Source organism: Gamsiella multidivaricata (assembly GCF_025024155.1).
Source record: "Gamsiella multidivaricata strain RSA 2152 chromosome Unknown BC939scaffold_57, whole genome shotgun sequence".
NCBI classification, from domain to species: Eukaryota; Fungi; Mortierellomycota; class Mortierellomycetes; order Mortierellales; family Mortierellaceae; genus Gamsiella; species Gamsiella multidivaricata.
This window is the reverse complement of record NW_026251765.1, coordinates 139,643-167,036: the sequence shown is the minus strand read 5'-3', so window position 1 is coordinate 167,036 and position 27,394 is coordinate 139,643. Positions and strand designations below refer to the sequence as shown.

The following is a 27,394-nucleotide window of genomic DNA, read 5'->3' as shown; positions in this document are numbered from 1 at the left end:
AAGGGCGATCATTCATATTCATTGTAGTCCTATATTTCTCTTCATTATCCATTGTCCGTCTCACCAAGTCGCCCCGTTTTGGACCTGCTAGCTCCATATCGTCTCCTTGACCATCTGGAAGTTGGACTCATCGTTGTGGTAGGTCGTAGTTAGTCTAAATGTTAAATACGATATAACGTGTCAATGCTCTCGACATCGCAATGAATCTCATTTCTGGGCAATGACCTCTGAAGAGGAAACTTGTATTCTGGTTCCTTGGCCATCTCATACAGTTGCTTCTTGTTGAGCGCATGAAGTACGTTGATATCAGCGTTCACCTTCTGAAGCCGCTAACGCAGTTCATTTTTACTGAGTTGAGAAAGTGTTCTGTACTTCTTAGGCTGTTCGTCCTGCTCGGCCTCGACGCTTTACTGACTATATCCTTAATGTTCCTTACGATGGTACTTGGCATTCTCCACTGACAAACACGACTTTGGAAAACTCTAAATCATCCTTGCAGTGGCGACAAAGCTCATCCAGATATTTCTCGAAAATCGACGCGTTCAAATTCTCATGGTATTCGCTAGTTCCTCCGTATTTCGCTGACCAGACCCGCGGTCCCCCAATTCAACCATCCTCCCAACCAACATGAATGATGCAGTATCGCTTGCCCTTATTCGCACGGCGTGCCATCACCCCATTAGTGAACCACGACTGATAAGAACAAAATGAAAGTAGAACATACGTTCTTCTGTCTGAGATGAAGCCATAAACACATCCTAAACAAACATAACCCACCTTGCTGTTGACATAGGATTCATCCAAATACACAAACAGGGCGTCCTTATACTTGTCGGACCGTCGCTCTTGAAGATAGTGCCGCCTCTTGCCCTCGATATCCTCGATCTCGACGAAATCCCTAGTGTTCCCGACATTCTGATAACGAAACAAACGATGGAAACGCGCTGTAAAGCCCTGCCATCTGAACTCAATGGAGTCCTCAGTGGCGTTGTAGAGCCGGGGGAATATCATTCGTATTGGAGGAGCGTTTTTTTGTTGCGTACAATCTAGCCATTGTTGGTGGGTCTATACATTCAGGTCCAGTTTTGTAGAATAAAAGAAAATAACTAAACCGTTAGGTAGACTCGAACTCTAGGCTTCCACTAATTTTCGCGTTTGAAAATGAGTGTAGAGACTCCTGTCCCTACGCGACGCGTCTTGATCCTTTTTTTCTTTTCTTTTCTTTTCTTATTTCCTGTTTCCTCTTCAGGCTGTGCCCTCGCGATTAGTCATCCATGTGGGTCATGCAAATACGGCTTTGCATATTGCATGCACTAGCGGTATCCACACAAGACACACTGGCATCCAAATATGGCTAGTCTTCCCCATGCGGACAACGAAACAAAACACAACGCCCTTCCTCTTTTCTTCCACCAAGAAGCCAACACACCCAAGATTAACACCCACCCATTACAAGTATGCCGCTCGCCCGCCCGCACGCCGAGGATGTGGTAATTGTCACGGAGATAGGTCATCATCGAAGAGTTCGAGATTCTGAGGAAAACTAAAATGGCACATGTTATTGACAGTATGAAGAATACAAAATGAAAAACAGAGTCGGGACATATGTATATAGGAGAATGATGATACGTGATCCTATAGACTATTGTCCCTCATAGAATGCGGTGAGGTAGCTCTGTGCCTCATCGTACTCTTGCCGCATCTGAACTAGTAGTGCCTTAATCAGCTCCCTAGCCTCCTCGTTCGTAATCGTCGTGACCCCATCTGCATCCTTGCAGTTTCCATAGTGCTGCAGTCGTTCACACGACGCCCTGATTCTGATCAGTCCCAATGCTGCCGAGGATCCCTTCAGAAAGTGGCCCAGTCTTGACAGGTCCGGAAAGTCCAACCGTGTCCTAATCGATTATTATCATTATTATTATTATTATTATTATTATTATATCCCATTTAAGTGCGTAATAAAAATAATAAACGCGTATTTTATCAAATCATAGATTTGTTTTATAGACAGGAAGATGCTGCAAGATGGTACTTGATTCTGCAGTGGGATCGACAAAAAAAAAAAAGCCCACCAGGGTACTCCTTCGCCCCAATCATACTTATACAGCTAGAACACACACTGCACCGCAACGCACCACACAGCACCGATGCTGCGCTCCAAAAGCGTATTATTAAAAAACAATCCAACTCACGGGCGCACTTAAACAATACAGCTCCACTCATCGTCGCGACAAAAAAGGAAAAGAAAAGGAAGGCGCAGAAGCAAGGCACCACGCGCGTTTGTTTTCTGCTTCCATGGCCCGGACCATTTCCTCGGGGTGAAGTGACCCAGAAAAAAAAATGGGAACTCTAACTTACATGGCATCGTCAAGCTCCTTAAAAGTCTGTTCGGCCTGCTCAAAGTAGTTCCAGACAAGGGACCTTGAGAACTCGTGGTCTTCTTCGTCATCCATTTCCAGTAGCTGGTCAAATGTAGCATGATCAATGATTTCATCGTCCTCAAAGTCGTCCTCAGGATCTGTCTCGACCTCAACCTCGTCCTTGACCTCTACCTGCCGAGAAGGATAGAATGAAGAATGTTAGCTGGACAACACACTGTTATCAAATGAATTGAATCGATCGAAGTTAAAGCAGAGCACGATCCTGTGGCCCTTCCTCCCAAATAACTGGTTCATGCCGTCGAATAAAAATAAAAAAAAGCTCCCCCAGCAAAGTTTCATCCTGATGGTTGAAAAATCGGGCAATACGATATTATTCTTCGCGGCAATCGCTCATAAACAAAAAGAGGCGGAGAGGATAATAAGAGGCATCAAGGACCTCACTGCGCCGAGGGACAATGAACTGGAATGGAATGAATCAACTACTGACTCTCATGAGCTTTTTTGTTTGCTCAATTTTTTTCAGGCATTTGGTTCATGAGAACACGCCATGGAGTCCCAGGACGGAGGAGATTCTTACAGGAGCAGGTTCTGGGTGTGCGGCGACGGTAGTCATGATGGCTGACTCAGTATGATGGAGCAATGGATATGATATGAATGGGATGTGGTGGATGGAGCGGAGGGTGTGTCGGTGGCGTGTGAGGGAAGCGAAGGTGGTGCTTGAAAGTGAGCCTAAGAAGAAAAGGAAGAGCGAGACCGAAGGAAGGAAAAGAAGAGGAGGGGAATGGACGGAAGGAAAGGGAGCGGGAAAATTGGTGGCCACAGGGTTGCGCACAGAGCGCGTTCCCGCTCTTGTCTCTTCGGTCCAGCCCAATTGCGTCCAACGGGCACCCAACCGCACCCAACCTCATTCGGGGCACACCAATGCACACCGCTGCTCCCCTACACACCCACATTCTCACCCATATCAACAAGTCAAGGCAAAGCAAGAAAGGGCAGTGGTTGTAGACGCAAATGGAGAGAAGAACACGAAACGCGAAATACGCTCTGTAGATGCCCACACATTTCCTTTTTCTTCTCGTAAGCTTCTTCTGCGGTGCACTCGACAATGTCAATGCTCTTCAACAAAAGAAAAAAAAAAATACCGACGCCATGTGTGTATGCATGTATGTGCATCCGCTCTTTCTTTTTTTTCTTGACCTTTCTTTACATCTCCCCGCCAATGCTACCACGGTAGACTAGAACACCACTCCAAGGCTTCCTTTGCCTCTTTGGATGGATGTTCGTTATAGCAGACGGTAGGCTACACCCATGCACATTCACTCTCACATTTCACACCTCGCAGATCACTTACTTTATTTTCTTTCCGAGGCCTCCCCCGCTCTTGTCCGTTGGACGCGTCCGTTGTACCTGTGCTACACGAGAAACTCATTTTCGCGTGAATGAAACTCTACTATTGCTTTCTGTTTCCTAAGTACTTACTACATACAGCATATACTCAAAGGAGAGCCGCGCTTGGTTGTGTGGTCACTGAAGCGTTGGACCGTGCATGGATATAACCCATCGGCGTGAGTGAATTTCAGAATCAAAAGAGAAAACGAAGGGACAAAATGTGAGCGCATGGGCGAGAGGAATAACGATGTTCTCTGTGTGCACTGTACCTGCATCTGTGTTCTTTTTGCGTTTAAGGAACGAATGAGAGTCGTCCCTTGGTACACTATATCGCGTTTTTTTCACGCGAATCATACCTGCCACGCGTTGCCCTTTTTTTTTTTTTTGTTGGTGCCCTGTCCAATGCAGGATAAACAGATCCCTGCTCCTCTTTCCACATGGCAAAAAAATTAAAACGTGGTTATTTTGGTTATTTTATTCATTTTATTGGTTTTTGAATCTGGATGCAGAAGAAACTCTGTTCTGTTTGAAGGCGTGTGTGTTTGCTATGTGTGCAAACTGAAATAAAAGGCACATTATAACAGAAAAAAAGAGAAAGAGTAGAAAGTGCTGGGTTGATTGAACTGGTGAAAAGAGAAGAAAATATGGTACAGTGTGGATACTGAAATGAAGCTGGTGAAACGACTTGAAATATTCTGGTCGTTATGTACATCAGGTGCGGTATTATGAAAGGAATTCATGCGAAAGGGAATGGAGGTGCACAGTTCTCAGGCTAGGTTTCGAAGCGGAAGAAAGCAGGCGCGAGGAATTATATGGACAAAGAAGTACAGGAAAAGCGTGCTACAATCTTGTTCGGAGGCCTATACAGAGACTCCTTTAACAGAGCTGCGTGGAAGCGTGAGAAGGATGCCCTTGGTTGATGCCAGCGGCAGCGGCAGCGGTAGTTCCAGTAAAGAACGGGGTCGAGCAAAAGCTACTCTGTACAAATTTCTGGATCACGTCGCATCCGCAGTCACGATGGCACAAAATCTGGTTCTTAAGCGTTCGAACCTCCTCCTGCAACTCGTCCAACGACTCGTGCAGAGCCTGGTTGCGTGCTGTGATCGCATCCGCATCTGCAATCGTCTTGAGGGTCTGCAACCGCTTCTTCTCGCGGCATTTCGACGCCGCCATTCTGTTGCGTTCCAGGAACTTTTGCCGCTTGGCTTCGGGCGACTCCTCCTCAGAAGAGTGCTTCCTGGCCTGGCTCGATTCTTTGGAGCTGACCGAGCTGGTCGATCCAGTTGATGCGGTCGATGCTATCGAAGCCCTGCTTGAAGAGCCTTTGGTGGGAACGGCCTGAGGTCTTCTAGAAGACGCTGTGCTCTTGGCTGCAGTGTTCTTCTTGGTCTTGGTCGAAGACTTTTGTGACGCCGGTTTGATGGACTTTGTGGATTTAGCGGAAGCTCGAGCAGAGGCGCGTGTTCGGGTAGACCTAGCAGGTGATCCTTCGATCATGGACGATGATTCGCGGGAGCTGCTAGAGTCTTTGGAAGAGCTGGTTTCGCCGTCGTTGCCTTCATCGTTTGAATCGTTCGAGTCGACGTCCATTTCACTATCATGTTCGTCGCTCATGTACTGATCGCCGTAATCGGCGTTGTCTTGCGAGGGGACTGCACGTCGAGTGTCCGCTTGGCGAACCTGGCTCATGGTGATGTTGCTTGTTCGAAGAGTGTCGGTTGGGACGAGAGAGTCGGGGGATGGAGAATCGGGTGCAAGGGATGGAAGTTCCAGATCACTGTGATATGACTGTTGGGACGGAATAAGTTTATCAAAGACAGCGTTGTATTCATGAGTATGGGCATGTGTGGCCTCGGAGTTAAAGATAAGCTGATCTGATGCTACTGAGGACATGCGTGAGCGGAAGGGGTTGGATGCACTCGACTCCGAGGTGGGTGTTTGACGAGGTGGAGTGTGTGACAAGGAGGATAAGTTGGAAGAGATTGAGGAAGAGGGAGAGACCCTGGGAGACATCTGGCGCAGAGGTATACAGGCCTCATCATACACCATGTCCGACCACGGATGCTGCTGCTCTGCTGCAAGGAAGGACTGCTGCGAAAGCATGGATACCGAGGTGATTGGTGTCTTGTAGCCAGTGTCAAGGGGATCAGCCTCCGATTTAGGTGTTCCGGGATTGAGGAATTTGTAGGTGGTGTCAAAAGGGCTGTAGGGGTTATCGAGGTTGAGACCGAATCCGGGATTCAAGTCCTCGCACTCCATTAGGAAGCGAGTCGGGGTCGAGTTTGTGTCTGTGTGGTTTGAAATAAGTGGGGTGGGTCATGCGCAGAGAGAATACAGTGTGTAGTGTGGATGTGGAGCAGAAGGAGATGTGAGGAGGTTGATGGTAAATGATTGTCCGATATTAACGAGGCCACAAGAAGAACCAGAAGGGGTAGATGATGGTAAAGATAGATGGTGATAAGAAGGGCGAAGAGGAAGTTGAAGGGTAATAGTTGTTTGGTTTGAAGTGAGTATTATCATCTTGTTGAACATGGTAACAGGCAGCCAAGCAGCTTTTGATGGCAAAACAAAGTAAACTAGTGGACATGTCCATCTACAGCAGAAGCGTCGTTTTTTCGATGGTGGATTTGTTGAAGTCTCAGGGTGGATAAGGAGAGTTGCTTCAGATAAAGAGAAGGTCCATCTGGAATGAATGAGGGCACCGCAGAGCAGCCCTGTCGAAGGACAAGGCGTGCGATGATCGGGCCATTTACCGAGACAGACATAGTGATAAAGTGGTAGCAGGCAGCAGCAGCAAACAAAAGAAGACAGGGTTCGGCCGCAGCTTTATTTTGGCGATATGGAGTTACGGAGTGTGCTGAAGTGCGAAGGCAGGTGGCGAAGACAAGAGTGGGAGTTTTTTTTTTTTTTTTTTTTTTTTTTTTTTCCTGGTATCGACAGACTGCTTGTGATGAAACGTGTCCACTGCAAGGACATGATAACAAAGGCTTACCTCGACGGATACTGGTGACCTCCAAGGACATGATATCGTTCTCGGCAGAACGAGTTGTTGACTCTGAGGTAGTAGAGAAGATAAGAGCGAAAAAAAAAAGGATGCGCTATACAACAAGTGCGTGAAAGAACGTGTAAGGAAAGCGTGAAGATGCGGATTGTTAGGCGGGGTTGTCGTTGCGGCTGGTTGGAAATGGGTAGTCTGGATAGAAGTAGAAGTAGCTGTGTCTCAAAGAAGAGAGAAGGAAAAGAGGTGGTCAACGGTGTATATCTGTATAGTATTTATGTGTAAAAAGGAGACGAGACGAACCGGTGGGGGAGGAGTGCCAGGTCGCGAGGGTATTTATGGACTTGGTGGTGGGAGAGGAGGGCAGGGCACTTCTTTACTCTGCTCTATTCAAATCAAAGTATGTAAAAGAAAAAGGCGCCTCTGCTAGACGTGTGAGAACCAAATCGGCCTGTCCACAGTAACAACAAGTCAACGGAGTAAAGTAAAAAGGAGATGGCTGAATTAGATTCAGTCGATGGCGACAATTGAATCATAGCAAATGACTGGAAGACATATTCATTACTCTATATCCAATTCAGTCTAGACAGTGGCTTGATGCGCGGTATCGATTGAGGGAGAGGGAAAGAGCGAGAGGGGGAAGGGAGAGAGACAGGCCCGAGTGTGCACTGTATGTACGTACAGGACGGTCACTGCCGTAGGCCTTTGTTGTGGGCACAACAAAGCATAAACCGCTGAACATCCCCGGACGAGCAGGTTCCCCCATCGATGCCATCATCGCCCAAACCTATCAAATCAGACGCGTCCATCCGCCTTGTCTGCGTGTTCACAGGAGTGCGTTCGCGCGCACCTTCCTTTTCTGAAATTAAAAATTTGCCAATCGTCAATTGTCAATTACATGTTCCAAACGTCAGTGCGTTTTGCAGATCACTTGGTTCGTCTTTTTTACAACGGCTCTCTCATTTCAGTTGGGACTATCGATCGTCGCACTCTTGGTTTCCCCCCTTCTTTTTCGCATGTCGTCACTCCCGACACTAGATAGTGCCCAGGGCCATTAAGTTCACTTAGTGCATGATTGTCAGTCGCTTATGGAAAGCCCTATTCATGAGAACGAAATGCACCATAGCTCATCCTATGCCGCAATGACGATCTTTCAGCTCCCTCAGTTGTCCAGGGATCCAGGTGGAGAAAGCACGGAGGATAAATCAGAGGCTACTGGGCCACTAACGCCGATATCTTTAAAGAGTAGGTTTTAGACGGCTGCAATTCATGCAGCGGGGCAGGGGAGCTGTCCCCATATCCAATACTTACGTGAATTGTGTACCAAAAGCGGTACGCTTCGTCGAACGCGAATCAGGTACACGCTTGTGCCTTACACCCAAACATTCATAAGGCATGAAAGAAGCTAAAAAAAACCTCCTCCCTTCGCAGTGATGTAATGACAATACGTTCCAAAGGGAGGTATAACGCGATCTTCGTTTTCTAGCTGGAACAGAACGGAGAAGCAGCATATCTTACGAGAGGTGAGACCCTCCGTTCTGTGGTTGGGACAGAACAGAAGGGCTACCATGCGCATGCGAATCTGTTTCGTTCTCTAGTAAGGATAAAATAGAAGAGAAACACAGGCGAAAACAAAGACATGAATAGCGAATCTGGTTGTCGAGCTCTGCCCCCATTTTTCGATATTAATGCCAACTGAGACATAATGCAGCGTCTGGGATCGATGGATGAATCCATTGCCAAGACCACATTCCCACAGCCCTGAGGAGATCGTCTGCAGACCCAACGCTCCCCATCCATGATTGACGGACACATTGCTTCGATTGTGGGTCAAGTTCGAAAGTGCCTTGGCCAAGCAATACTTTCCGTTAGGGCGAAGAGCGAATTTATCATTGCACAATTGTTTGGACGTGCAGAGAAGCAAGCAAAGAGTATCCCTTCCTCCCATGCCGTAAAGGATAGCGGTTTATTTTAGATGATGTATTCCATTGTCTAAAAGGTACTAATTCTTAACATGTTGAGAATGGAGGGAGCAGGAAGGAAGACAGGTATGATAGGACTAAACAACGGGTACTAATTCATGCAGTCCATGTATGATGACGACGGTTACGTGCTCGAGCCTGACCGCTCCCACAGGCGCATAGATAAATAGATACATAACCAGACACAGGTTAGATATGACTACGGTGCGCCGAACCCCTAGAAGCGACAGGCGTACATCGCATGGGACGAGCTTGGTTTGATGGCGTGGGTAGCCAGTGGCGTTAAGAAATATCCTGATATGGGAGAGTGCTGCATGACTATTCGTAGAATTCATGCGAAGTGGGGGTTTTCATATATATGATTGACTTCGCGTGAGGTTCATTAAATGGGCAAAGCGACAGGTACAGCAACGTCAAGAGCAAGAGACAACAAAAGGTACAGCTGGGTTTGGATTCTCCTGACTGGGCCCTTGCCTCGATGTGGAGTATTGGTGATGAAGTATAAGGATCTGATTGATCGGCAGTATTCTGTGCGGTGGAGCCCAGGGCTTTCATTCAGGGGGGTTTTTGCTAGTGTTGTGTCCAAAAGGTTGATGCGGGTGATGAAATGCCCGTGCAAAATAAAACCATCCTGTACCTTCTCGCCCAGATCAGATTCGGTTCCTGGCATCATCGAAGAGGAAGAACTAATGAACTAAAAAAAAAGCTACCAAGTATTCCATCGTCATTAACAACCCTCTTTTTGTCTTCAACATGTGCAGCCCTCAGCAAACACCGTCATCGCGCGCTGTCATTGTGTACCGTCATCGTGCACAATATCATCAATAATATTAGCGGATAGACGTGTAGGATTAAACCATAGTGAACCAGTGCTCTACTCTGTTCTGCAATGCTCTCAGATCTACATCATCATTGTTCTCAAGATATCCACGTCAATTGCTAGTCTTTTTATCTGTCGAGGCACTCGTGTTAATCAATTGCGATGTGGTGGTGTAGATAGTCTATGTTTTGCAGGAATCCCGGTCCAAATGAGCAAAGCAATGATGCATGGATTTTCCACAAACCTTATTTGAAGCTTCTACACAGGAAGCAAAAAAAAATTGTTCGGTGCGTGTGCGCGGGGATGTCGCTCATACTGTCTTCGGTCCCTGTCCGTGCTTTATTAATCCGAACGATGCGTCTTCTACATTGCTGGATACATTTTCCGGAAACAGATAAATATAAATCAGATCAGTCGACTAAACGAGCAGGCTCACGCAACGTCCACAGACCAGCTGGCATTGTTCCCCCGTTCTATGAAGTGGAGCAATAAGGAAGCGATTGGCCAAATCAGTCAAAAGTGCGCGTTTGTTTTCCTGAATTCAGATTAAGTAACAGGGGTGGGGATATCGCGTGCAGTTTTCATAGACTCCAGTTCCGTTGTTAGGAGCAATTGTGTTAGACGCGAGTCTTGAACCGCCCGAACCGTCTCATAGATTCGGCTGGGCACAGTGCATACGAAAACATTTTGTGCTCATACGTCACATGTTCGTGCGCAGATGTGCGGATTTCCGATGCTGAAGAGAGACCCCGAACACAGACAAACGAATTACTCCATCACTCCCCACTCCTCGTTATATCGACCACCATGCCAGTTCCATTCGAGGCCTTGATTCCCCTTGGGTACGACCATCTGGATCACTGATTCCGCAAACGTAACAGCGTCGCCTTAGCTTCTTGTGTCAACAAACGATCTTTGAACGCACAAACACAGCCGCCCTGGCGTCTGTTGCATGTCTTTTTTTTCGAGATCCGTCAACGGCTCTCCTCGATCGCTTTATACAATTGTCGATCAGGAATCGGTTGTTTCTAACACGCAGTATATCGGATTCTACTGGTGTTGCAACTGTCTAGTTTGATCACCGGATTCTTTGGTGTTTCCGGTCTTCTCTTCCAGAAGCTCAAAGTCAGCGTGAACGAGGGACAGGTATGACTGCCAACTCTTCGCCATACACCCAGGACACTTGGACTCGACCATCATAGACATGTTTACGTGGATCGCAGGATAATATGAACATGGAATCGATCAGGAGCTGTTCAATCGGTTTCGTGCCGCGATATTTCCACCGATCCTTTCTCGCCTCTGCTACCGTACCATGGATAGCCGCAGATTTTTCTGAACATACCGATGCCAACTCACAGGATATTAGGATGCTAATGTCAGCGAATTAAGTGGTGATTCAGCCAACAACATCATGGCTTTTAGTTTGGAACTGTACCAGCATACTGGAAAATGCTCTTGGTGGCAGTATTTAGCACCATGTCCTACTGTCGTGATCTGTTCAGGACACAGTATTAATAGCGATATCCTTCTTTTATGACTGCTTAGCCCCCAAGATACGGCAATGACCGCTGGGACAGAGTTATGATGGATCGCGACTACCGCCTCACAGGCACGCAACGTGGACAAGCGGTATGTTTTTCGACATTTGTTTCATACGCAACACTGCTCCTCCAGCATTGGTCAAATCGTACTTGGCAATTTCTGCAGTGCCTGTGTTTTATTTATTGTTTCCTTTAACTAATGTATTTCTGATGTCCTTCACTCATGTTACGATAATATAGCATAAAGAGACTGCACCTGCTGGATTCTCGACTAACAGTGCCTGGGATTTGGAGAAGGAGCATCTGTAATACGAAACCTGACGCTACGAGAAAGACACTACGACGGCGACAGATATCAATTAGAAACCATTAACATCGAGAAGAATGGTGTCCTGTAATTGAATGACACAGCCTGTTGTTAAATTGCAAGATTTTGACAATAAATAAAAGACGATCAATAGAAACACTGGTTCAGACTGTTGTCTCTTGATCTGGTCGCTTTGTCGATCGACCTGTATCCAGCTTCATGATTATTTCGTTTTGTATGTTGCGTTTTATTGCACCAGCAAGGTCATGCAAACAAGAAACAATGGAATGCTGCATAAAAAAAAAAATTCATTTTATTTTCCAGCTACAGTCGCTTCAGATAACGGCCTCTTCCTCCTGGATGAAAGGATTGGCGATCTCCATAGTGCCATCCATAGGTGAGATCAAGATGATCGCGGGGCCTCTGCAGACAATGAGACCCAAGGTCCTGGTCTGATCCAACAAGCGGCCATCCTCAGGATCTACGGTCGGCAGAAAATCAGCAGCAACAAAATTCGAGTGAGAAGACCCGTCGATGAGACAACATCAAGCGATCTCCAATTAGACGTTTTCCTTACCTCTCAAGCACTCCTCGGTCTCATCCAGTACCAAGTTCAAAAGAGGGTCGTAGCCCTTCAATGTTCCTATGACTGCAAAGCATAGACCGAGACGAATACCGAGAATCATTGTCAGTTCAAGAGACCATGGAATTATTTGCTTTTATACAGAGCCATTGCTGCTTGCTGCCGTCGTTATTTTTTCATTTTTACCTTCACGTCCGCCGCTGTATTTGACTCGGATCTTCTGATCCATGTATTTTCCAAGATCCAGGATCGACTCTTTCTTGGGCCGTTCTGTGTGAGAGGAGTGTCCACCGCCGCGTCCGCCTCCACGTCCACCGCCACTACCACCACCGCGTCCACCACCACCACGTCCTCCGCCTCCACGGCTGTTATATCCGCCTCTTGGCTAATCATGTCATGAAAGTATTGAGCAGGACTTGAGTTTAATTGTCTTCTTCAATAGAGGTCGCGTGGTAAAGGGTACTGCTTATGTCCGTTGCTGCGCTCCGAATGAGTCCCTTCGAGTCTTCCTTCAATAGTATTTCCAGGGATCCTGACGTCCAGTGTGACGAGGTCGACCTTCTGTACTCTGTCTCTATCTCTCCTTCTGGCCTGTGTGTCTAGTGCGGTTTGTCGAATCAATCAAACCGCTGTCCTGCGTCCTGCGTCCAGTTCCGTCTTAAAGATGCCGATGGCAATGCATTTATGCGAGACAAGCATCCTTACTCTGTCTGACATGTTTGATAGTAAAAGAAGCTTTGAGAGTCGAAGTGAACCGAAGGAAGAGGAATGTCTTCACAACCAACATCGACTGCAGCCAGGTTGAGAAGGCACTCCAAGGCGCGCCCCTCCAACAAGCCACACTGGCATTCTGATAACCATTTCGTCTCTTTGTTTTGCCCACTATATTTTCCTGCCATCCATATCGAGGCTATTTGAGATCCCAGCAAGGAATGACGGCTGATAAATGGAGCAAGATGAACGAATACAGTCGAAGCACTCACCCCACGCCACTCTAAAGGACAGCAGGATCGATCATAGAGGAAACACCAGTGATAGGATCGACAGTCAAAGCGACAATGAAGACGACCTCACTCCGCCAATCGCACTTGACTCAATACTTCAGGAGCTCATATCAAGTGAAAGACAGTCGATGATGAAGGACTCACAGCAACCGAGACCTATAAATCGGCCCAGATCAGACGACTTTACTTCAGAACAACGACAACCACTATCGTCGCCGCCACCACCACAACGACAGCAGCAGCAGGAGCACGTCTCGATGATCGATCCAGAGCTCTTGCCGCCAAACTGGCCCAAGCAGGTCAAGTACTTGATTGACTACGAATACCATCCTGCTATCTCCCCCTCGGTCCTGGGTCTTGTTCAAGGACGACGGCGGAAAAAGAGCGAACAGCATAAGGATCCCGGAACCATGAGTACTTTGACACAGTGGCCACAGGCTCACAGTGTTGAGGACGTGCAGGAAGTCTGCGAGAAGAACAATGATGACACGGACGAGGACGAGCCAGACAACGAGGACAGATCATGGGACGAAGCCGAGGATGAGCCAAATAACGAGGACGGATCAAGGGACGAAGGCGAGGACGAGTACGACAATCTACCTATCGGACACGCCATCTCAGGACTCCTTCGGTCTCGACTACAATCCACAACCAATGATAATAATGACTCCAGTATCGTACCTCTTCCACCATACGAAATCCGTCTCATCGACTCTCCGCTTACCCACCCAGTTCTCGGATCCTATGGTCTTTTTGCAACCGAACCCCTCCGTCCCGGCCGCCATCTCCTTGACTATATCTCTCTCATTGTCCCTGACGAATACGCCGATCCGGAATCAGATCATACACTCTATCTTTGCAACGACCTCAACCTCGACGCATCCGCCCAGGGGAATCACGGACGCTTTGTGAACGACTTTCGGAGGATCAGGACTCAACAGCAGGGTCCAAACGTCGCCTGGGATCTATACCGAGATGCCGACACAGGAGAGGTTCGGATGGGCTGCAAGGTGCTGAAGAGGATCCAACCTGGAGAGGAGATCTTGTGTACCTATGGGAAGGCCTATTGGAAGAGCCGTGGCATTCCAGTCTCGGGAAACGAGTGGGAGGATACTTGGGATACGGATCTGGAGGATTGGAGTGAGAATGAGGTCGAGCAAGATAAGCAAGCGCAGCAGCCTAAATAAGAACACGAGGTTGGCGCGAATAAGGTGGGCTGGACTGAAGACTAACGGTAGCTCGTTTGCCAGGTTATACCGTTGGAACCGGGGTGCAGTGTGCAGTTGGCATTGATGGTACTATGCCTCGGACTGCGAATGAGTATAAAACGTTCAATTGAGAGCAAATTTTTTGTATGATCGTCCCATAGAGCAGATCTCGCTTCTGGTCACCAACAACGCAGACTACCGGACTTGAGAGCCGATTTCCCTTAAAGCCGAGTGACTTGTGTTTGCTTTTAATTTTTTTCCCTATGAATCCTTCTGTATTTCAGAAAACATGATGATACCCATTTTCGCTCCTATATGATCAACAGTCGTTTGCCGCTTGCGGCGAATGTGCTTATGACTTCAGCGTGCGAGGCGAACCTTGTTATAATCATCGCGCGCCATTGTGGTATTCTGACTCTCCTTAAATAACTTCTTTAATAATGCAAATGCAATTCGAATATATTTTTTTTTAAACAAAAAATATCAGAATAGGTGGTAGTAAAATCTAGATCAAGTCCACATCCCAATTCTCCTTGCTCATGATGGGCGGTTCGCCATAGATATCCGCAATCTCTTGCTCCGCAATCTCCTCCAGCTGCGCGATCTGCGCCTGGGCCACCGCCTCGTCGTGGCGTGACATCAGGTGCGCATTCGTCTGGATTTGCTTGATCAACTTCTTGCGCTCATTTTTCGCATCCTCAGCCGCCTTCTTCTTGGCCATGTATTCTTCTGTCGGGGGTACGAAGATGATGTGCATGTGCTGATCGATGTCCTGAAGCAACTTTCCAAACTCTTGCTGCAGTACCTTGGCGCGCTCAAGCGACATGGATGCAGCCAGGCACTGCAAGAGGGCGTGAACGTCGGCTATAAAAGCAGTAGAAATAGAGAGGATGGGTCAGCAACCAATTTCATAAAGAGGAAAAAGAAAGCAACCACTTTACTTACGTTTGGTACTATCCACCCGCAACATCAGCTTTCGGAGTGAGTTGATCAAGTACTCCTCTTCATATGCACTGCCCTTCTTGCCCCGCGCACGTTTCTTGTCCTGCCTCTTCTTCAGCCTAGCAGTATACCTTGTAGTCACGATACGCCGCATAGTATTAGTATGCGCATAAAAAATACAAAATAAATAAGAAAGAAGTGACTCAAGCTTGTCAACTTACTGTGAAGATCTAGAGGATACAGAAGACTTGGATAGAACCGAGTTGGCAGCAGTATATCGACTGAATCCAGAAGCCATCGAGGTCGTATCCGACATCATATCCACATTGTCCAGCGCATCGTCTGGTACCATATCCTCGGCTGCCTCAGCAAGCGCCTTCTCGATCTTCAGATCCCTGACCTCCTTCAGTCTCTTCATCTGCTTGTCAAACTGCTCCTGCATCTCACGGACCGATTCCATAAGATCATGATGGCCATCCGCAATACCGGGGTTGACATGAGTCGCCATCAGATCCTGACGGTTATATAGATACGCTGTCCGGATCGCCTCATTCCAGAGACGTCCCTCCAGCAGTACTGAGACGGCCTCCTCCGAATCCTTCGAATATTCTGCCAATAGCACACCTGCTTCTGCGTACCGCTTGCTCGATTTGAGCTGCTCTGCAAGTCCTCTGGCCAAATACGCTATTGCCGATGGTTCATATTTTAGCTGCTGTGCCAATACCACGGCCTCACGCCAGAGTCCTGCCTCGTTGTACGCCTCCAGTGCCTTTTCCTTATTCCCAGCCATGACATAAGCAACACCAGCCTGAGCATGATCGCCGCTGACAGACAGACTGTCTCCATAGATAAACAAAATCGCCTTGTGTTTGGTCGGATTCGAAGCAAAGATCTTGAGCGCGAACTTGAAGAGATTGTGCTGTTTGATGTACGCGATGCAGTCCTCAAAGTACTTCTCGCCGGCCTGGCTCAGGTTCTCAAGCGCCGTCTGATACTTTTTAAGATGATCGTCAATTTTAAATCTCTGGTAGTACTTCTCCAGCGTACGAAGTTCGTTCAGGAACGGCAGGTACTCGCGAGGATCCTTCTGTGACCATTGCGCGACCATCAAGACCAGCGTAAAGTCGTACATGCCCAGAGCCACGTCAAACAACCGATTCACATCCGCCAAAAAGATGGTGAACTTGAGTGCATCTTCTGCCAGGGCCTGATCCTGATCCTTGAGCTCTGCCAGAAGCAGCAGCGCTGACTCGAGGTCCGGTGGCGATTTGCGGACGTAGGTGGTCAGCACCGAGTTAATATAGGTGTTCCTGTCCAAAGTCTTGAGCTCCTTTCGAACAGCATCGCAGATTTGATTGACCTTCTCTGCCATTTCGGGCGGAACAGCAGCTCTATATGCACCCTTTGAAGCACCTTTGCCTCCCTTGGAGCGAGCGAATGCCTGGGAAGGCTGCTGCAGCTGCTTCATTGTCGAACCGGAGCCTGAGAGTGGGTACAGTGTCTGAGTGACATCCTCATTCCTCAAAAACGAAAGGAACAAGTTCAAGTAATCAACCTCCTTAATTTGGTTCACAAATTCGGCAACGTTTTCCATGAACGCTTTGGGGTTGTGATCGTACAGGATATTGAGGTCGATACGATACTTCCTGCATGTCACAAATGCCGTCTTGAAATCGCGCCTGTCGAGGGCATCGCGGGTGACCGACAAGACCATCGCCCTTGGTGCGACTGTCTCGAGATTTCCTCGAGGCATCTGCAAGACCAGATTGACAGAGTATGGGAGAGCAAGCACAATCTTGGAGCCTCTCTCAACTCTGCGGATCGATTCGTCATATGGGAGCATGGAGTTATCCACGATCTTAAACTCGAAGAAAGATGTTTCCAGAGGCAAGAATCTGACAGAGTGCGTGGCCGTGGTGAAGACCAAGAAGTGGTTGTGCAGACAAAACGAGGTCGTTTCCGAAGAGATCAGGCGATCATTCACATACAGCCGGTTGTTGCGTGCTAGTCCAATGACGGCCTTTTCTCTGTATTCTACATTGCCAGTTCCTATCCTGGTGGTACCCATCCAAAGGCAACCCTCGGGCAGACGATGCACATCCATCCACTTTCCGATCCTGGGCTCTTTGTCCTCCTCGATCTCCAAACTCGTCAAGCTACCATCGGCTTGCTGAAGTAAAATGTCGCCGTAGTTCTGGTTGAAATAGAGCCGCTGGTATAGGCCTTCCAATGGGACGTCTGTTCTGCTCTCAATCTTCGGCGCCTTGCTCCCCTTCTCGAATGCCAGCTTGACTACCACAATCGAATCCGTCGCGATGTCACTGTCGTACCGAAGGCCGATAAGCGTGTCTGGCTGAACCCATGCAATCTGTCGAATAACAGCTGATGGCACCTCTGCCATTTCAATCACTCCTAATAATTTCGGCTCAGGAAGCGGTCGTGTAGTTTTGTCGGCCATCTCGTAGAATGCCACCCGTTGATCCGCCAGCAAAATCGCCATATCGTCGCCATGATGTAGTGTTGAGAATGAGACATGCTGGATCGCATAAGGCATAGTCAATGTGAACGCAGCCATAGGCGGTGGAACATTCATGACTCTAAACGGAGTAACCATTAAATTGGCACCATCCACAACCGCAGCCGTGCCCAAGTTCTCGGGACTCAGAGTCTCGTTGATATAGGTGTCCCAACAGTACTGACTCCGCTGATACGATCCAGACTCGGTGACGACATGGAGCGCCAGGGCTGCTTCAGCATCCCATTGGAAGCTAGCAACGGCGGATCCTTCTCCATTGTACAGTAGTTCCTGCTTTAGATACCACTTGTAGTTGTTCATGGTCCAGAGTTGAATGCACGATCCGTTCGAGCGCTGTAACCAGACAGCCAAGACTGTCGAGTCACAGTTCCATCCCATCTCTTTGACAATAGTATCGTTGGGCTCCCTTAACGTGAACTCTCCGTGGCGCAATCCATTTCTCTCGAAGAAGACGATGTCGTGACGGTGAGGCAGCCTCTGACTGGAAGCGATCAAATTCCCTGAGGGCCGCCATGACAAGCCGTGCTCCAGCATATCCACCGACTCGCTTGTTGATTGCAAAATCGCCTCGCGATTATATACGCGGATCACACGGCGCCCTATATTTGGTCCGACAATGTATAGTTCAATGCTATCGTCAGTAAATACCCCTATTCGCGAGAGTACATCTTCTTGAAAATCCTAATAGCAAACTGAGACACGAAGAAGGCGCCCTTACCAAGTCGCTTGTCCTTAGAGGAGCAACAAAAATATGTTCCATCGCCACGCCATGATAGCCTGTGTTTATCATCGTCATCGGGTGAATATGTGAATGCGGAGGTATCGATTTTGCGCTGCGCCGCTTGCTTTCCTTCTGTTCCATGGAATTGCGTCTCCTTCTTTCCCCATCCAACGTCGACACTGACATCTTTTTTTTTTTTTTTTTTACAGAAATAAGGAAAATAGAGCATGAGTCATCAACGGGCACATGGCAACAGGGTTGAAGGGCGGCAACAGGACATAGGGTTTCTCTATGGTATGAAGTTACCTTCTCCGGTCTCTTCAACATCGATGGGGTTCTCGGCAATCACATCAAAGTCTTTGGTCATCTCCAAAATGGATCCTTCGCCTATTTTTTATTGTTGTTGTTGTTCAGGACCAATGGTTATGTTAGCAACTATCCCTTAGAGTTGATTTTCTATTGCTGAGTGCGGAAAAGAAGAGAACGTACCAGTGACCATGACAATCAACTCCTCGTCAGGACTCCAAGCCATGCAGGAGATTCCCGAGTCTACAGACCCAACGATCTCGAGCTATAGCATAAAGAGAAAGACGTTAATAATGTCCTTATCCTCAGCAACTCAGGCACATGCGCTCATATCGTCCTTGAGCGCCGACTTACAGTATCCCTGGACTCTGTTGGTTCGTTATGAAAGAGAACGACATCTCCGTGGGAAAAAATAACACAGATGGCCTGAATATCCACCAAAAACTTGACGCCCACAACCTGTCCCCACCGATCCACATTCACATCGTTCTCAGGTGGAAAGGCGGCGAGCTCTGTGATTTCTGGAAAGGGCGACTAGTTCGATTTGAGAAGGAAGAAGCGGATCAAGAGATCCATGAAGGAGGTGAGTATCACGCATTTAGCATGTTCGCGGCGTCCCCCATCTGAAGCTCCCTGCAGGATACTGAGAGGGAAAATATGGAGCCGGATATAGCGCAGTTAATGTTGTTACCTGAAGGTCTGAGATCCTGATAAGAACGCCCTCTGAGGGCCCTATAGAGTAGGCGACATAGACATGTCCTGTCTCGGGATCAACGCTGTGGTGAATGTCCTTGCCAGCGGGTCTTCCAAACCGTGCCAAGTGGATCTGGGACAGCAGCGTAAGATTCTTCATTTCCGATCAGTTGGCTCTCTCCACAGGGCTGCCGCAGACAAATGATTGATGAATGGTGGAAAGTTTGGAGCCGTTTCCAAAACATACATTTTTTTTAGGAAATGTGGGCACAGCAATGGTGTCATGTGATCAACATTTATTCGCGAACATGAAAATTAAGTGGGCTACTCGCGTAGGGGAGGTTAGCCCACAAGGAGTCATTCATCCTCCATACTAGTTGGCCTCGATCCTTCGCTACTTGCCATACTAGTATGTGCGTCCGTGCTAATTGTTGAAGAGTGGCTATACATTGAGCCAGTACCAGACCAGCTCGACAAAGATCCCGCCGAATTCGACCAGCTACCACCACCGATCCCATGGCCCTTGCTGCTGTTATTGCTGTTGTTCTTGTTCGGCTCCCGGATCATGCTCAGCTCGTCGACCATTTTCTCAGGTGCCCATGGCCTTGTGAGTATGTAGTGCAAGATCAATTGCTGTGTCGACCGGATTCCTCCACTGACCGCACCTGTTCCTCCCAAGAAATCGTCGTCCTCATCATCAAAAATAAACTGTCGATCTCGGTCGCGGTCTGCTGCGTTATTATTATTGCGATATTTGGTCGTCATTTGCAGAGCTGAGCTGAGAGAAGGCGCGCGGAAATGATGCTGGGTCTTTGTGGAGGCTTTGATGTATGATCGAGGTGGCTGGGGAGAATACCGGGGTCCAGACTGGTACGCAGTTAAAGTCAAGAGTAAATCCTGAATCCGCACATCGTCCTCAGGGCAGAAAGTGGTGTTGACTGTCAGATTCCTTTCCCGAAGACTTGAAGTGGCTGGTATCTTGGTGGAAGGTGAAGGCGCGGCACTTGTAGCGTTGCTCTTCTTGACAGCAGCCAAGAGATAGGTCATATCCATAATAAAAGTCCCCAGGAACGGTATCACAGGTCTTCTTGCGGCTTCCTTTGACTTGACCTCGGGACTACTCCAGCCTCCGAGAATATCGAATCTGCTCCCAGAAACCGAATCCGAAAGCACAGGAGAAGAAACTTCGGGCGAAGGTAGTAGAGTTCCGGCCCACAAGCTGTTCATCATCTCCCGGTACTTGCCATAGTTCCGGTCCTCACTCATCAGGTCAGAGAGCATCTCAATCTTGCTGGTGCTTTTTCGAGGCAAAAAACCCCAGGTCCTCTTGAGTCGCTTGATGGGTGGCGTACCAAGTGCACACAACACGGCCTTGAGGGTTTGGAAGTTCTCCAGTTCATGCAATTTAACTGCAACCTTGACCCAATGATTAATGATCTGCGCCCGGCCTGAAGCCTCTGCCGGGAACAAGACTGAGTACTCGATCATCCGCGTGAGATAATTGAAAAAGTCTGTCGAAGCTGTAATACTTCCATGTGGGGTTTTGGGAGCGTGTGTCAGAAGCGCCGCCGGCGGAATCTCCAAAAAGATGGCGGACTCGATCAATGTCAATTGATACGCAATCAGATAGGGGGGGAACTCAAGGATCGATGTGATCCCGGCAGACCGGTAAAGCAGCTCTCGCACTTTGGTGATGGTTGCCATGATATTGCTGATCTGAGAAGTATATTTGCACGCATCATCTTCAAGTGTCATAATTTCCCGATCGTCTTTGCACCGCTTCTGCTCAGCAGCCTCACTCGTGTCGTCCTGGAGTGGATACTGAGCGTACAACTCCTGAATCCTGTATTTCGTGTCTGCGAGCATGGACGTCCAGGACTTTTCCTTCTCCAGCAGAGACCGATGGGTTGTTTTGAGAGGTGAAATCGGGATCGTCGGCAGGTGATCTGATGGGCTGTATGTCTTTTGGTCGAGCTCGTCCTCTTGGTCGCCGTTGATGCGCTCCGCCTCCACAAGATTAGAAGGATCCACGCAGCCTTCCGGGATGACCGCGACGAGACCGTTGCTATTCTGCCTCAAGAGTGAATACTGGGTGTGCGACAGCGACCTTGTGCTTTGTGAGCTGGGACAGCTCGAGTGTATACTGGGAGGCGAGTGAGTTGGCGAGGCTGGCACGGATACAGAGGGCCCATGACGCCTCCACAACTGTGGGATAGCAATGTTTGGTGACGATGTTTTCCTTTGAAGCATGTGGGACAAAGGCGCTCCCTCTGAAGGGTTGAAGAATGTCAGCAAATGGAGTATATAGAAAGAACGTCAGATATAAAGCGTACTTGTATACAATACAAATATCTTACCTTGCTGCACATCCTGGTCCTCCTCTTCCTCCTCTTCCTCCTCTTCCACTTCCACTTCATCGTCCGAAGAATCATCGTCCAGAGAAAGATCCTCCGAGTTCCTTGTCTCGGGAGCCTTTCTGTTGTAGCGAACTGGTTTTGGTGGTCTCATCAGAGGAGGCGAATTCAAGTCGGGGTGGCCACCACACTCAAGAGGTGTATTGGGTGGATATGAAAGTTGCATAGGACTGTCAATGCTGCCCCGGATTTGGCGAGAGGTATCGATGGTATCCATGGAAGGAGTATCGGAGTAAGGAGATGGCGGGGGCCGACGTGTGGGCTTTGTCGGAATAGTTACATTGGCAGAGCGGAGCAAGGGTGAATAGATAGCTGGAGACGAAGTGTCAGGCGAAGAGAATGGGGATGGGGGTGAATGTATTGATGGAGACATTGATTCATCCTTGTTTCTTTGCTGCTCTGCCGATGAAGCTGCCGTTTCCTCGTCATTATCGGCGTTTGTCGTTGCTGATGCAGTCCGTGGTGCCGGTGGCGTTGCTGGTGCTGTTGGTGCTGTTGGTTCCGATGAAGGCGTTGATGCCTGTTCTTGTATCGATATGAACGTCGAGATGTGCGAAGAGATGGATTCAGAAGCTGGTGGAGACGTTGATTCAGTGGCCGTTGCAGATGGTGATGCAGAACTCGCTTCAGAAGCCGAAGCTGAAACTGGTATTGAAATCGTTGTAGTTGATGGAGAAGTGGATGTTGGCAAAGATACTGATCCGGTTATTGGAACGGAAGGTGGAGTGGATATTGAGACGAACGTTGGTGCAGAAGCAGGTGCTGTTACAGGTGCGTCTGCTGGCACAGTTGGTTCTGGTATTGGTGCTAGTGCTGGTGCTGTTGCTGCCGTGGCAGCTGTAAGGGTCGTATTGGTTGATGTACCTGCTGCTGCGGCGGCGGCGGCGGCCTGGATCTGCTCAGTGAGCATGGTCACTGTCCTAACTTGGCCCATACTGATCCTCTCGGAGTGCCTGGCTAGAGAGGGCTTCCGGTAGGAGGGAGTCGTCCTGAATGTCGGACTCGTTGGTTGCGGGCTACTGACGGCAGCAATGGTTGGGTTCTGCCTCGCCAGGATATCCTGAACCGAGGCAACGCTGCTCTTGGTCGCTGAGATCAGCGTTGCCGTTGTGATAGAGGTGATTGCCACTAATGATAAATAACACAAAGAAAACGCGCACAGCGTGTTTATATCCGACTTAGTACCTTGCTCCGTCGTCGATCTTTATCCTTGAAATAAGACAAGCGCTCCATACCATTGTTAATGAACTTGATCTTTCGCAGCTCAACCGCAGCTGCATCCAGGATATCGAGGTACCCATAATACGCTTCCTATCATAGAGGTATCAGGGTTGCGACGCAAGAGAAAGAAAAAAGGGCGGGACTATCGACGGTGAGAGGATGGACATGATGGTGACCAAGAATGAAAGGCTCCGTCTCTTTGGGCTCCTACTATCCCACTAAAGTTCGATTTCTTCTCTCCACAATTGTCGTGTTAATCTGGTTTAGAGCTGAACATGGACAAGCTTTCCTATCTTTCTTTTGGATACACTCCCCGCCCCAGTTCCCGTCTCTACAGCAACTGAGTGTTACCTTGATGTTGCCATTGGAGAGCGCGTCTGCCGACCTTGTCAACAACGTCTGAAGTCCATCCATTTGCAGGAGGAGACAGCAGGGGCGGACTGCCACAGGACCGAAATGAAAAAATGAAAAAAAAGGAGGGCGTGCGGTTCAAAGATGCAATTGGTCAGTTGGTCAGTCAGTCAGTTAGAATTGAGGAGTATTGGAGGGGTTGTCTGTCGGTGGGAGTAGGCGATGGTATGGTAGCGGGACGGTATATGGCGTAGGGAGCCCAAGGAGAGGAAGGGGAAATGAGGAAATGGGTGTTGCGTGAGTGGTATGATATAGTGCAGTCGTGCAAGGGAGAGGGAGAAGTTAAGCGTGAAGTGTGAAAGCGAAGCGAGGCGAGAGTGTGAGGTCGTATATGGATGCAGGGATGTGGAAGAGGGCGAGAGGGGAGACGAGTTGGAGGGAAGAGCTGGATCTGGATCAGGGGGGAGGGGGAGGAGGAGAAGGAGTAGGAGAATGAGAAGGGGAGAGGGGGATGAAGTGGATGAGAAGGAGTGCCATGGTCAAGAAAGTCTCTTCTTCCTCCTTTTCTTCTTGCCATTCGAGATCACGACCGGCAGAGGGTTCTCTTGTTCCTGTTCCTGTGCTTTGTTCCTGTGCTTTGTTCCTGTGGTGGTTGGGCGGGGTGGGTGGGTGCGCTGATTTGCACTGGGATTGGGCCATGGTAATTGTGCACTGGACATCTGTTTGTCTTGTCTATCTTTGTGTATGCGTATGCGTGTAAAAACTACATGAATATATATGTCTGTCTATTGTATCAGCGGGATTCTTCCCGTCAAAAGTTAAGCACCACATGGGCATGGCTAAAAAAAACTCCCCCTTTGTCTTCTTTTCCTTCTTCAATGGCCTACAATACGCAGAAGAAGCTCTTTCTTTCTAGCATCTCGATCACGATTTGCGATCATGCCCCAATACAACAAACTACTGTCTTTTGCTGGCAAAGGGTCGCCAGTCCAATGGACATGTGCTTCCAGGACGCGAGATCTTCATGTCGTCCTCCTTCACCAAAGACGCGTCTTTGAGTATATTTTTTTGTCCGCAGATTACTGTTACTCTTATCCAATTGATAGACTACATGGTGTGAGTGTTTGCTGTGTTGTCCCTTGTTTCTTCTGTTGATGGGCCCTTGAACCCAAAATATCCCTCCAACGGCTCGTTTGCTTTCTCACTCTCTTACTCCTTTGCTGACATGTAGGGAGTCCTTCCTCTGCATCTGAGGGCATACTATACACCTGAAATAAAGACAAAAAACTGGAGGATGCTCCTATGCATGGACTAGGTAAATCAAACATACCTTTTCCTTTATATTTTTTCTTAACCTTGGTCAATGCAACGGGTCATGGTCTCAACAACTTATTGGTCCGTCGATCGGGAAGGTTAAAGCTCTCGCGACACCCTGACGGTAAAAAAAAAAAAATAAATCTTGGTCTTCCCAGCTTTCCTCCCTTAATCCCTTTTGACCTCATCATTTATTCCGCGCCATGTGGTTTCGTTTTGAGTTTTCTTCTGCATTTGCAATCTGGCACCCGCGCAATCCATTGCTATCCTACTCACATCCTAGTCAAGTTAATCATGGACTTGGCCCCTGCAAATGGTCCCTGCACACTGTTCGCCGTCTCCCTCCTTATTCTATTCCTTTCATTGCTGCAATTCGAGTGTCCATTCCACACACACGCGTCATACATACTTTAATGGCGGGTGGGGAGGGTGAAGGCGGGCTGCAGCTTGGAAACGTTGATTTTTGCTGAGTCAGTCTACGTCGTCACACACAGCATATGAACACATGGATCTCGATCAAAATACGTGGTCGTCGTTAACATAAACATCAATGAAGTACGGCCTTTAAAACACATCTTTAGTGTCAAAGGTCGCTCTCAGATTTTATTTGGAGATGTTTGGATTCAATCTCAAGCAACGGCAAGATCTTTCGCGCTCGGAATCACTTGCTAGGGAGATCTTCAGGACCAAACGCGTATGGCAACAGATCCGTCAGGACAGAACGCTTGTACGTCCTGTCGTCGTTCACAAAGAAGATCTCGAGGTTCTTGCCAAACTCGTTCATGAATTGTCTGGTAGTGATAAGACGATAAGGCAAAAAAAAAGTTACTTGGACAGTCCTCGTTGCGAGTTATTGTGGAGACTTGCTTTCGCGCCTTGAGACTGTGGTGCCGTGTTTACGTACCTGCAAATACCACAAGGCGTGATGTAGTGGTTAAAGTCACTGATGACTCCATTAAAGTGGCGCGAACACAGGGGAAATCAAAATCAATTCGTTAGTGAAGATGGGACACGCTTTTAGTTCCCTCAAAAGCAATATGCAAATAAAGAAGAGAAGCCTTGGATGGCGGGACATTGAATCAGCGACTTACCAGGACACGGCAAGAGCCACGAATCGCAAATGGCCCTCACTCTATGTAGCGTTGTCATTAAAGCAAAGAGTCAGGTAGCAATAATAAAGGTCAGCAAATTGAAGGCTCTTCGTTTTTTGCAGCGTTAGAATACGCTAGTGCATTTATTGCACTGCACACCTCCCGATCTGCATTACGAAAAGAAAAGAAGACACAAACCCTGAAGAGCCTCACTTACAACTGCTTTTACAAAGGCGGTTCGTTCGGCGCAGATCGCCCCTCCTAACCACCGCGTTGATAGATCAGATAGCGCATAATAAAGAGGCATGAAGTAGAGAGTCGTAGGATATCCGAGGAGAAGCGCGAGAATGACAACAGATGAGAATGGTTGTACATTACTGTCAGCAGGGCCGCCGCCTTTTTTTTTTCCTTTTTCTTTTTTATCCCACAGCCAACCGCGTGAACACCTCTCAGACTACTTTACCATACGATGCATTTTCAACATTGCAGCCTGGGAAAAAGTGCACAAAAAAAGAAATGCAAGCGGTGATAGCGGTGATAGCGGTGTTAGTGATGATTCATGAAAGAACAGTAATGAATGAGGACTACAACAGCATATGTATCTTTCACCTTGATAGATTTTGCCATCTGTGGTGCGCAGGGCAGCGCCTACTCGGAACTTTGAGTAGGGACTGTACGAGAAGTTCCTGGCTAAAGCGCAGTGAAGTATCAGTTTTCAGTCAATATCCATGAGAAAGATGCCTGGCAGTATGGACGGCACCTGACACGTCCGGAGAACGCATAACATGGCCACCTGTACTCAGTAAGAAATTTGTACTGCATTATACATAGGCATAAAACGCATGGTAGTATTACCTTCGAGCGACTGAGTGATAAGCTCTTCAATTTGGTCGTTCGTGAGGGCAGACATAGCGAGTTCAAGTGCAGGAATGAGAAGTAGAATGAGTAAGCGGAGGATCAGGCTGCGCTGAACGGAGGTAGTCAGTGGTGGGAAGGGCGAATGGCAGGGATGAGGGCGATGGAGGGAAGGAAGAGAAAGAGTGTGCGATAATATAATTGAGCAGAAATGCAATTTGTAAGTCGCTCATACGACATAATTTTTTTTTCATACGATTAAAGGCCTGATGCTGCCAGCTTGTGCTTCTGCGCCTTTCGCCGTTTCCCTTGCTGCCGCCCACCCTTGATGAACTATTTGCATCGTCAACCCAGCGAACGTCTGTCCACTCACTGGTATCGCTGATAATCGACACCAGCAGCCTTTTTTCGTGTAAATGAATACACACGGTCTTCGTTCTTTTAGCCTAGTTTGACTGACGCCAGCTCTTAGAGATATTAAGACATTAACGATAGAGACGAATGAATGATGAATGAATTGGGTGAATGACTTGCTGAATGTATGAATCTATGCATGCATGGAGTAACATTAAGAACAAATAAATGTTGAACTTGAGAGTGATTTGGCAGGTCTTTTCTGTTTTTTGGACCAAGAATTATCGATCGACGACGCGCATCTCTCAGTCTATGGTCCAAAGGAATCGTAGATTCGTGCACAGCCGACAACAGGAAGGAGCAGCAAATAGGAGTTTTGG

General features: G+C 48.1%; 9 protein-coding genes across 9 annotated transcripts; 2 read left to right on the top strand and 7 right to left on the bottom strand.

The window, feature by feature from the left end:
* Positions 1 to 87: 87 nt before the first annotated feature.
* Positions 88 to 1,011, bottom strand: BC939DRAFT_505470 (uncharacterized protein; the record flags this gene model as incomplete). The annotated part of the gene is made up of 5 exons (XM_051560662.1): positions 88 to 154; positions 271 to 329; positions 445 to 525; positions 628 to 693; positions 778 to 1,011. The coding sequence occupies 5 exons, from the start codon at positions 1,009 to 1,011 to the stop codon at positions 88 to 90; spliced, it is 507 nt and encodes a 168-aa protein (XP_051409658.1).
* Positions 1,012 to 1,352: 341 nt separating this feature from the next.
* BC939DRAFT_459334 (signal transduction histidine kinase) lies at positions 1,353 to 3,194 on the bottom strand. Its single transcript, XM_051556721.1, has 3 exons — positions 2,959 to 3,194; positions 2,359 to 2,552; positions 1,353 to 1,895 (listed from the first exon to the last, which is right to left on the bottom strand). Exons 1-3 carry the CDS (start codon positions 2,992 to 2,994, stop codon positions 1,643 to 1,645), a joined length of 483 nt encoding a protein of 160 aa, XP_051409657.1. The 5' UTR covers positions 2,995 to 3,194; the 3' UTR covers positions 1,353 to 1,642.
* Positions 3,195 to 4,778: 1,584 nt separating this feature from the next.
* On the bottom strand, positions 4,779 to 5,054 carry BC939DRAFT_387184 (uncharacterized protein; the record flags this gene model as incomplete). Its single annotated transcript, XM_051551834.1, has 1 exon — positions 4,779 to 5,054. A coding segment is annotated over one exon (276 nt), but the record flags the coding sequence as incomplete, so codon positions are not given.
* A 5,284-nt stretch (positions 5,055 to 10,338) lies between these two features.
* BC939DRAFT_459324 (uncharacterized protein) lies at positions 10,339 to 11,637 on the top strand. The gene is made up of 4 exons (XM_051556720.1): positions 10,339 to 10,412; positions 10,644 to 10,716; positions 11,119 to 11,202; positions 11,355 to 11,637. Exons 1-4 carry the CDS (start codon positions 10,378 to 10,380, stop codon positions 11,421 to 11,423), a joined length of 261 nt encoding a protein of 86 aa, XP_051409655.1. The 5' UTR covers positions 10,339 to 10,377; the 3' UTR covers positions 11,424 to 11,637.
* A 72-nt stretch (positions 11,638 to 11,709) lies between these two features.
* On the bottom strand, positions 11,710 to 12,776 carry BC939DRAFT_459323 (uncharacterized protein). Its single transcript, XM_051556719.1, has 4 exons — positions 12,710 to 12,776; positions 12,191 to 12,389; positions 11,999 to 12,070; positions 11,710 to 11,902 (listed from the first exon to the last, which is right to left on the bottom strand). Exons 1-4 carry the CDS (start codon positions 12,719 to 12,721, stop codon positions 11,757 to 11,759), a joined length of 429 nt encoding a protein of 142 aa, XP_051409654.1. The 5' UTR covers positions 12,722 to 12,776; the 3' UTR covers positions 11,710 to 11,756.
* A 489-nt stretch (positions 12,777 to 13,265) lies between these two features.
* Positions 13,266 to 14,195, top strand: BC939DRAFT_479343 (uncharacterized protein; the record flags this gene model as incomplete). The annotated part of the gene is made up of 1 exon (XM_051558842.1): positions 13,266 to 14,195. The coding sequence occupies one exon, from the start codon at positions 13,266 to 13,268 to the stop codon at positions 14,193 to 14,195; it is 930 nt and encodes a 309-aa protein (XP_051409653.1).
* A 526-nt stretch (positions 14,196 to 14,721) lies between these two features.
* On the bottom strand, positions 14,722 to 19,574 carry BC939DRAFT_505464 (IKI3 family-domain-containing protein; the record flags this gene model as incomplete). Its single annotated transcript, XM_051560661.1, has 8 exons — positions 14,722 to 15,080; positions 15,162 to 15,277; positions 15,380 to 18,293; positions 18,413 to 18,601; positions 18,722 to 18,802; positions 18,905 to 18,986; positions 19,076 to 19,255; positions 19,413 to 19,574. 8 exons carry the CDS (start codon positions 19,572 to 19,574, stop codon positions 14,722 to 14,724), a joined length of 4,083 nt encoding a protein of 1,360 aa, XP_051409652.1.
* A 197-nt stretch (positions 19,575 to 19,771) lies between these two features.
* Positions 19,772 to 22,201, bottom strand: BC939DRAFT_479341 (ras guanine nucleotide exchange factor domain-containing protein; the record flags this gene model as incomplete). The annotated part of the gene is made up of 2 exons (XM_051558841.1): positions 19,772 to 21,582; positions 21,772 to 22,201. The coding sequence occupies 2 exons, from the start codon at positions 22,199 to 22,201 to the stop codon at positions 19,772 to 19,774; spliced, it is 2,241 nt and encodes a 746-aa protein (XP_051409651.1).
* A 3,038-nt stretch (positions 22,202 to 25,239) lies between these two features.
* On the bottom strand, positions 25,240 to 26,862 carry BC939DRAFT_459313 (cytidine deaminase-like protein). The gene is made up of 7 exons (XM_051556718.1): positions 26,661 to 26,862; positions 26,415 to 26,495; positions 26,269 to 26,295; positions 26,023 to 26,066; positions 25,806 to 25,846; positions 25,619 to 25,657; positions 25,240 to 25,505 (listed from the first exon to the last, which is right to left on the bottom strand). Exons 1-7 carry the CDS (start codon positions 26,713 to 26,715, stop codon positions 25,376 to 25,378), a joined length of 417 nt encoding a protein of 138 aa, XP_051409650.1. The 5' UTR covers positions 26,716 to 26,862; the 3' UTR covers positions 25,240 to 25,375.
* Between the last annotated feature and the right edge of the window lie 532 nt (positions 26,863 to 27,394).

Coding starts and splice junctions, on each gene's coding strand:
- BC939DRAFT_459334 (XM_051556721.1), bottom strand. CDS start 2,994: ATGACTACCGTCGCCGCACACCCAGAACCTGCTCCT. Junction 2,553..2,958: donor CACACCCAGAACCTGCTCCT/GTAAGAATCTCC, acceptor CCTTCTCGGCAG/GTAGAGGTCAAGGACGAGGT. Junction 1,896..2,358: donor AAGGAGCTTGACGATGCCAT/GTAAGTTAGAGT, acceptor ATAATCGATTAG/GACACGGTTGGACTTTCCGG.
- BC939DRAFT_459324 (XM_051556720.1), top strand. CDS start 10,378: ATGCCAGTTCCATTCGAGGCCTTGATTCCCCTTGG. Junction 10,717..11,118: donor TCAGCGTGAACGAGGGACAG/GTATGACTGCCA, acceptor ATGACTGCTTAG/CCCCCAAGATACGGCAATGA. Junction 11,203..11,354: donor GCACGCAACGTGGACAAGCG/GTATGTTTTTCG, acceptor ACGATAATATAG/CATAAAGAGACTGCACCTGC.
- BC939DRAFT_459323 (XM_051556719.1), bottom strand. Junction 12,071..12,190: donor ATACAGCGGCGGACGTGAAG/GTAAAAATGAAA, acceptor TATGCTTTGCAG/TCATAGGAACATTGAAGGGC. Junction 11,903..11,998: donor GACCGAGGAGTGCTTGAGAG/GTAAGGAAAACG, acceptor TGCCGACCGTAG/ATCCTGAGGATGGCCGCTTG.
- BC939DRAFT_459313 (XM_051556718.1), bottom strand. CDS start 26,715: ATGTCTGCCCTCACGAACGACCAAATTGAAGAGCTTATCACTCAGTCG. Junction 26,067..26,268: donor TGTTGAAAATGCATCGTATG/GTAAAGTAGTCT, acceptor CGCGGTGGTTAG/GAGGGGCGATCTGCGCCGAA. Junction 25,506..25,618: donor ACGCCTTGTGGTATTTGCAG/GTACGTAAACAC, acceptor TATCACTACCAG/ACAATTCATGAACGAGTTTG.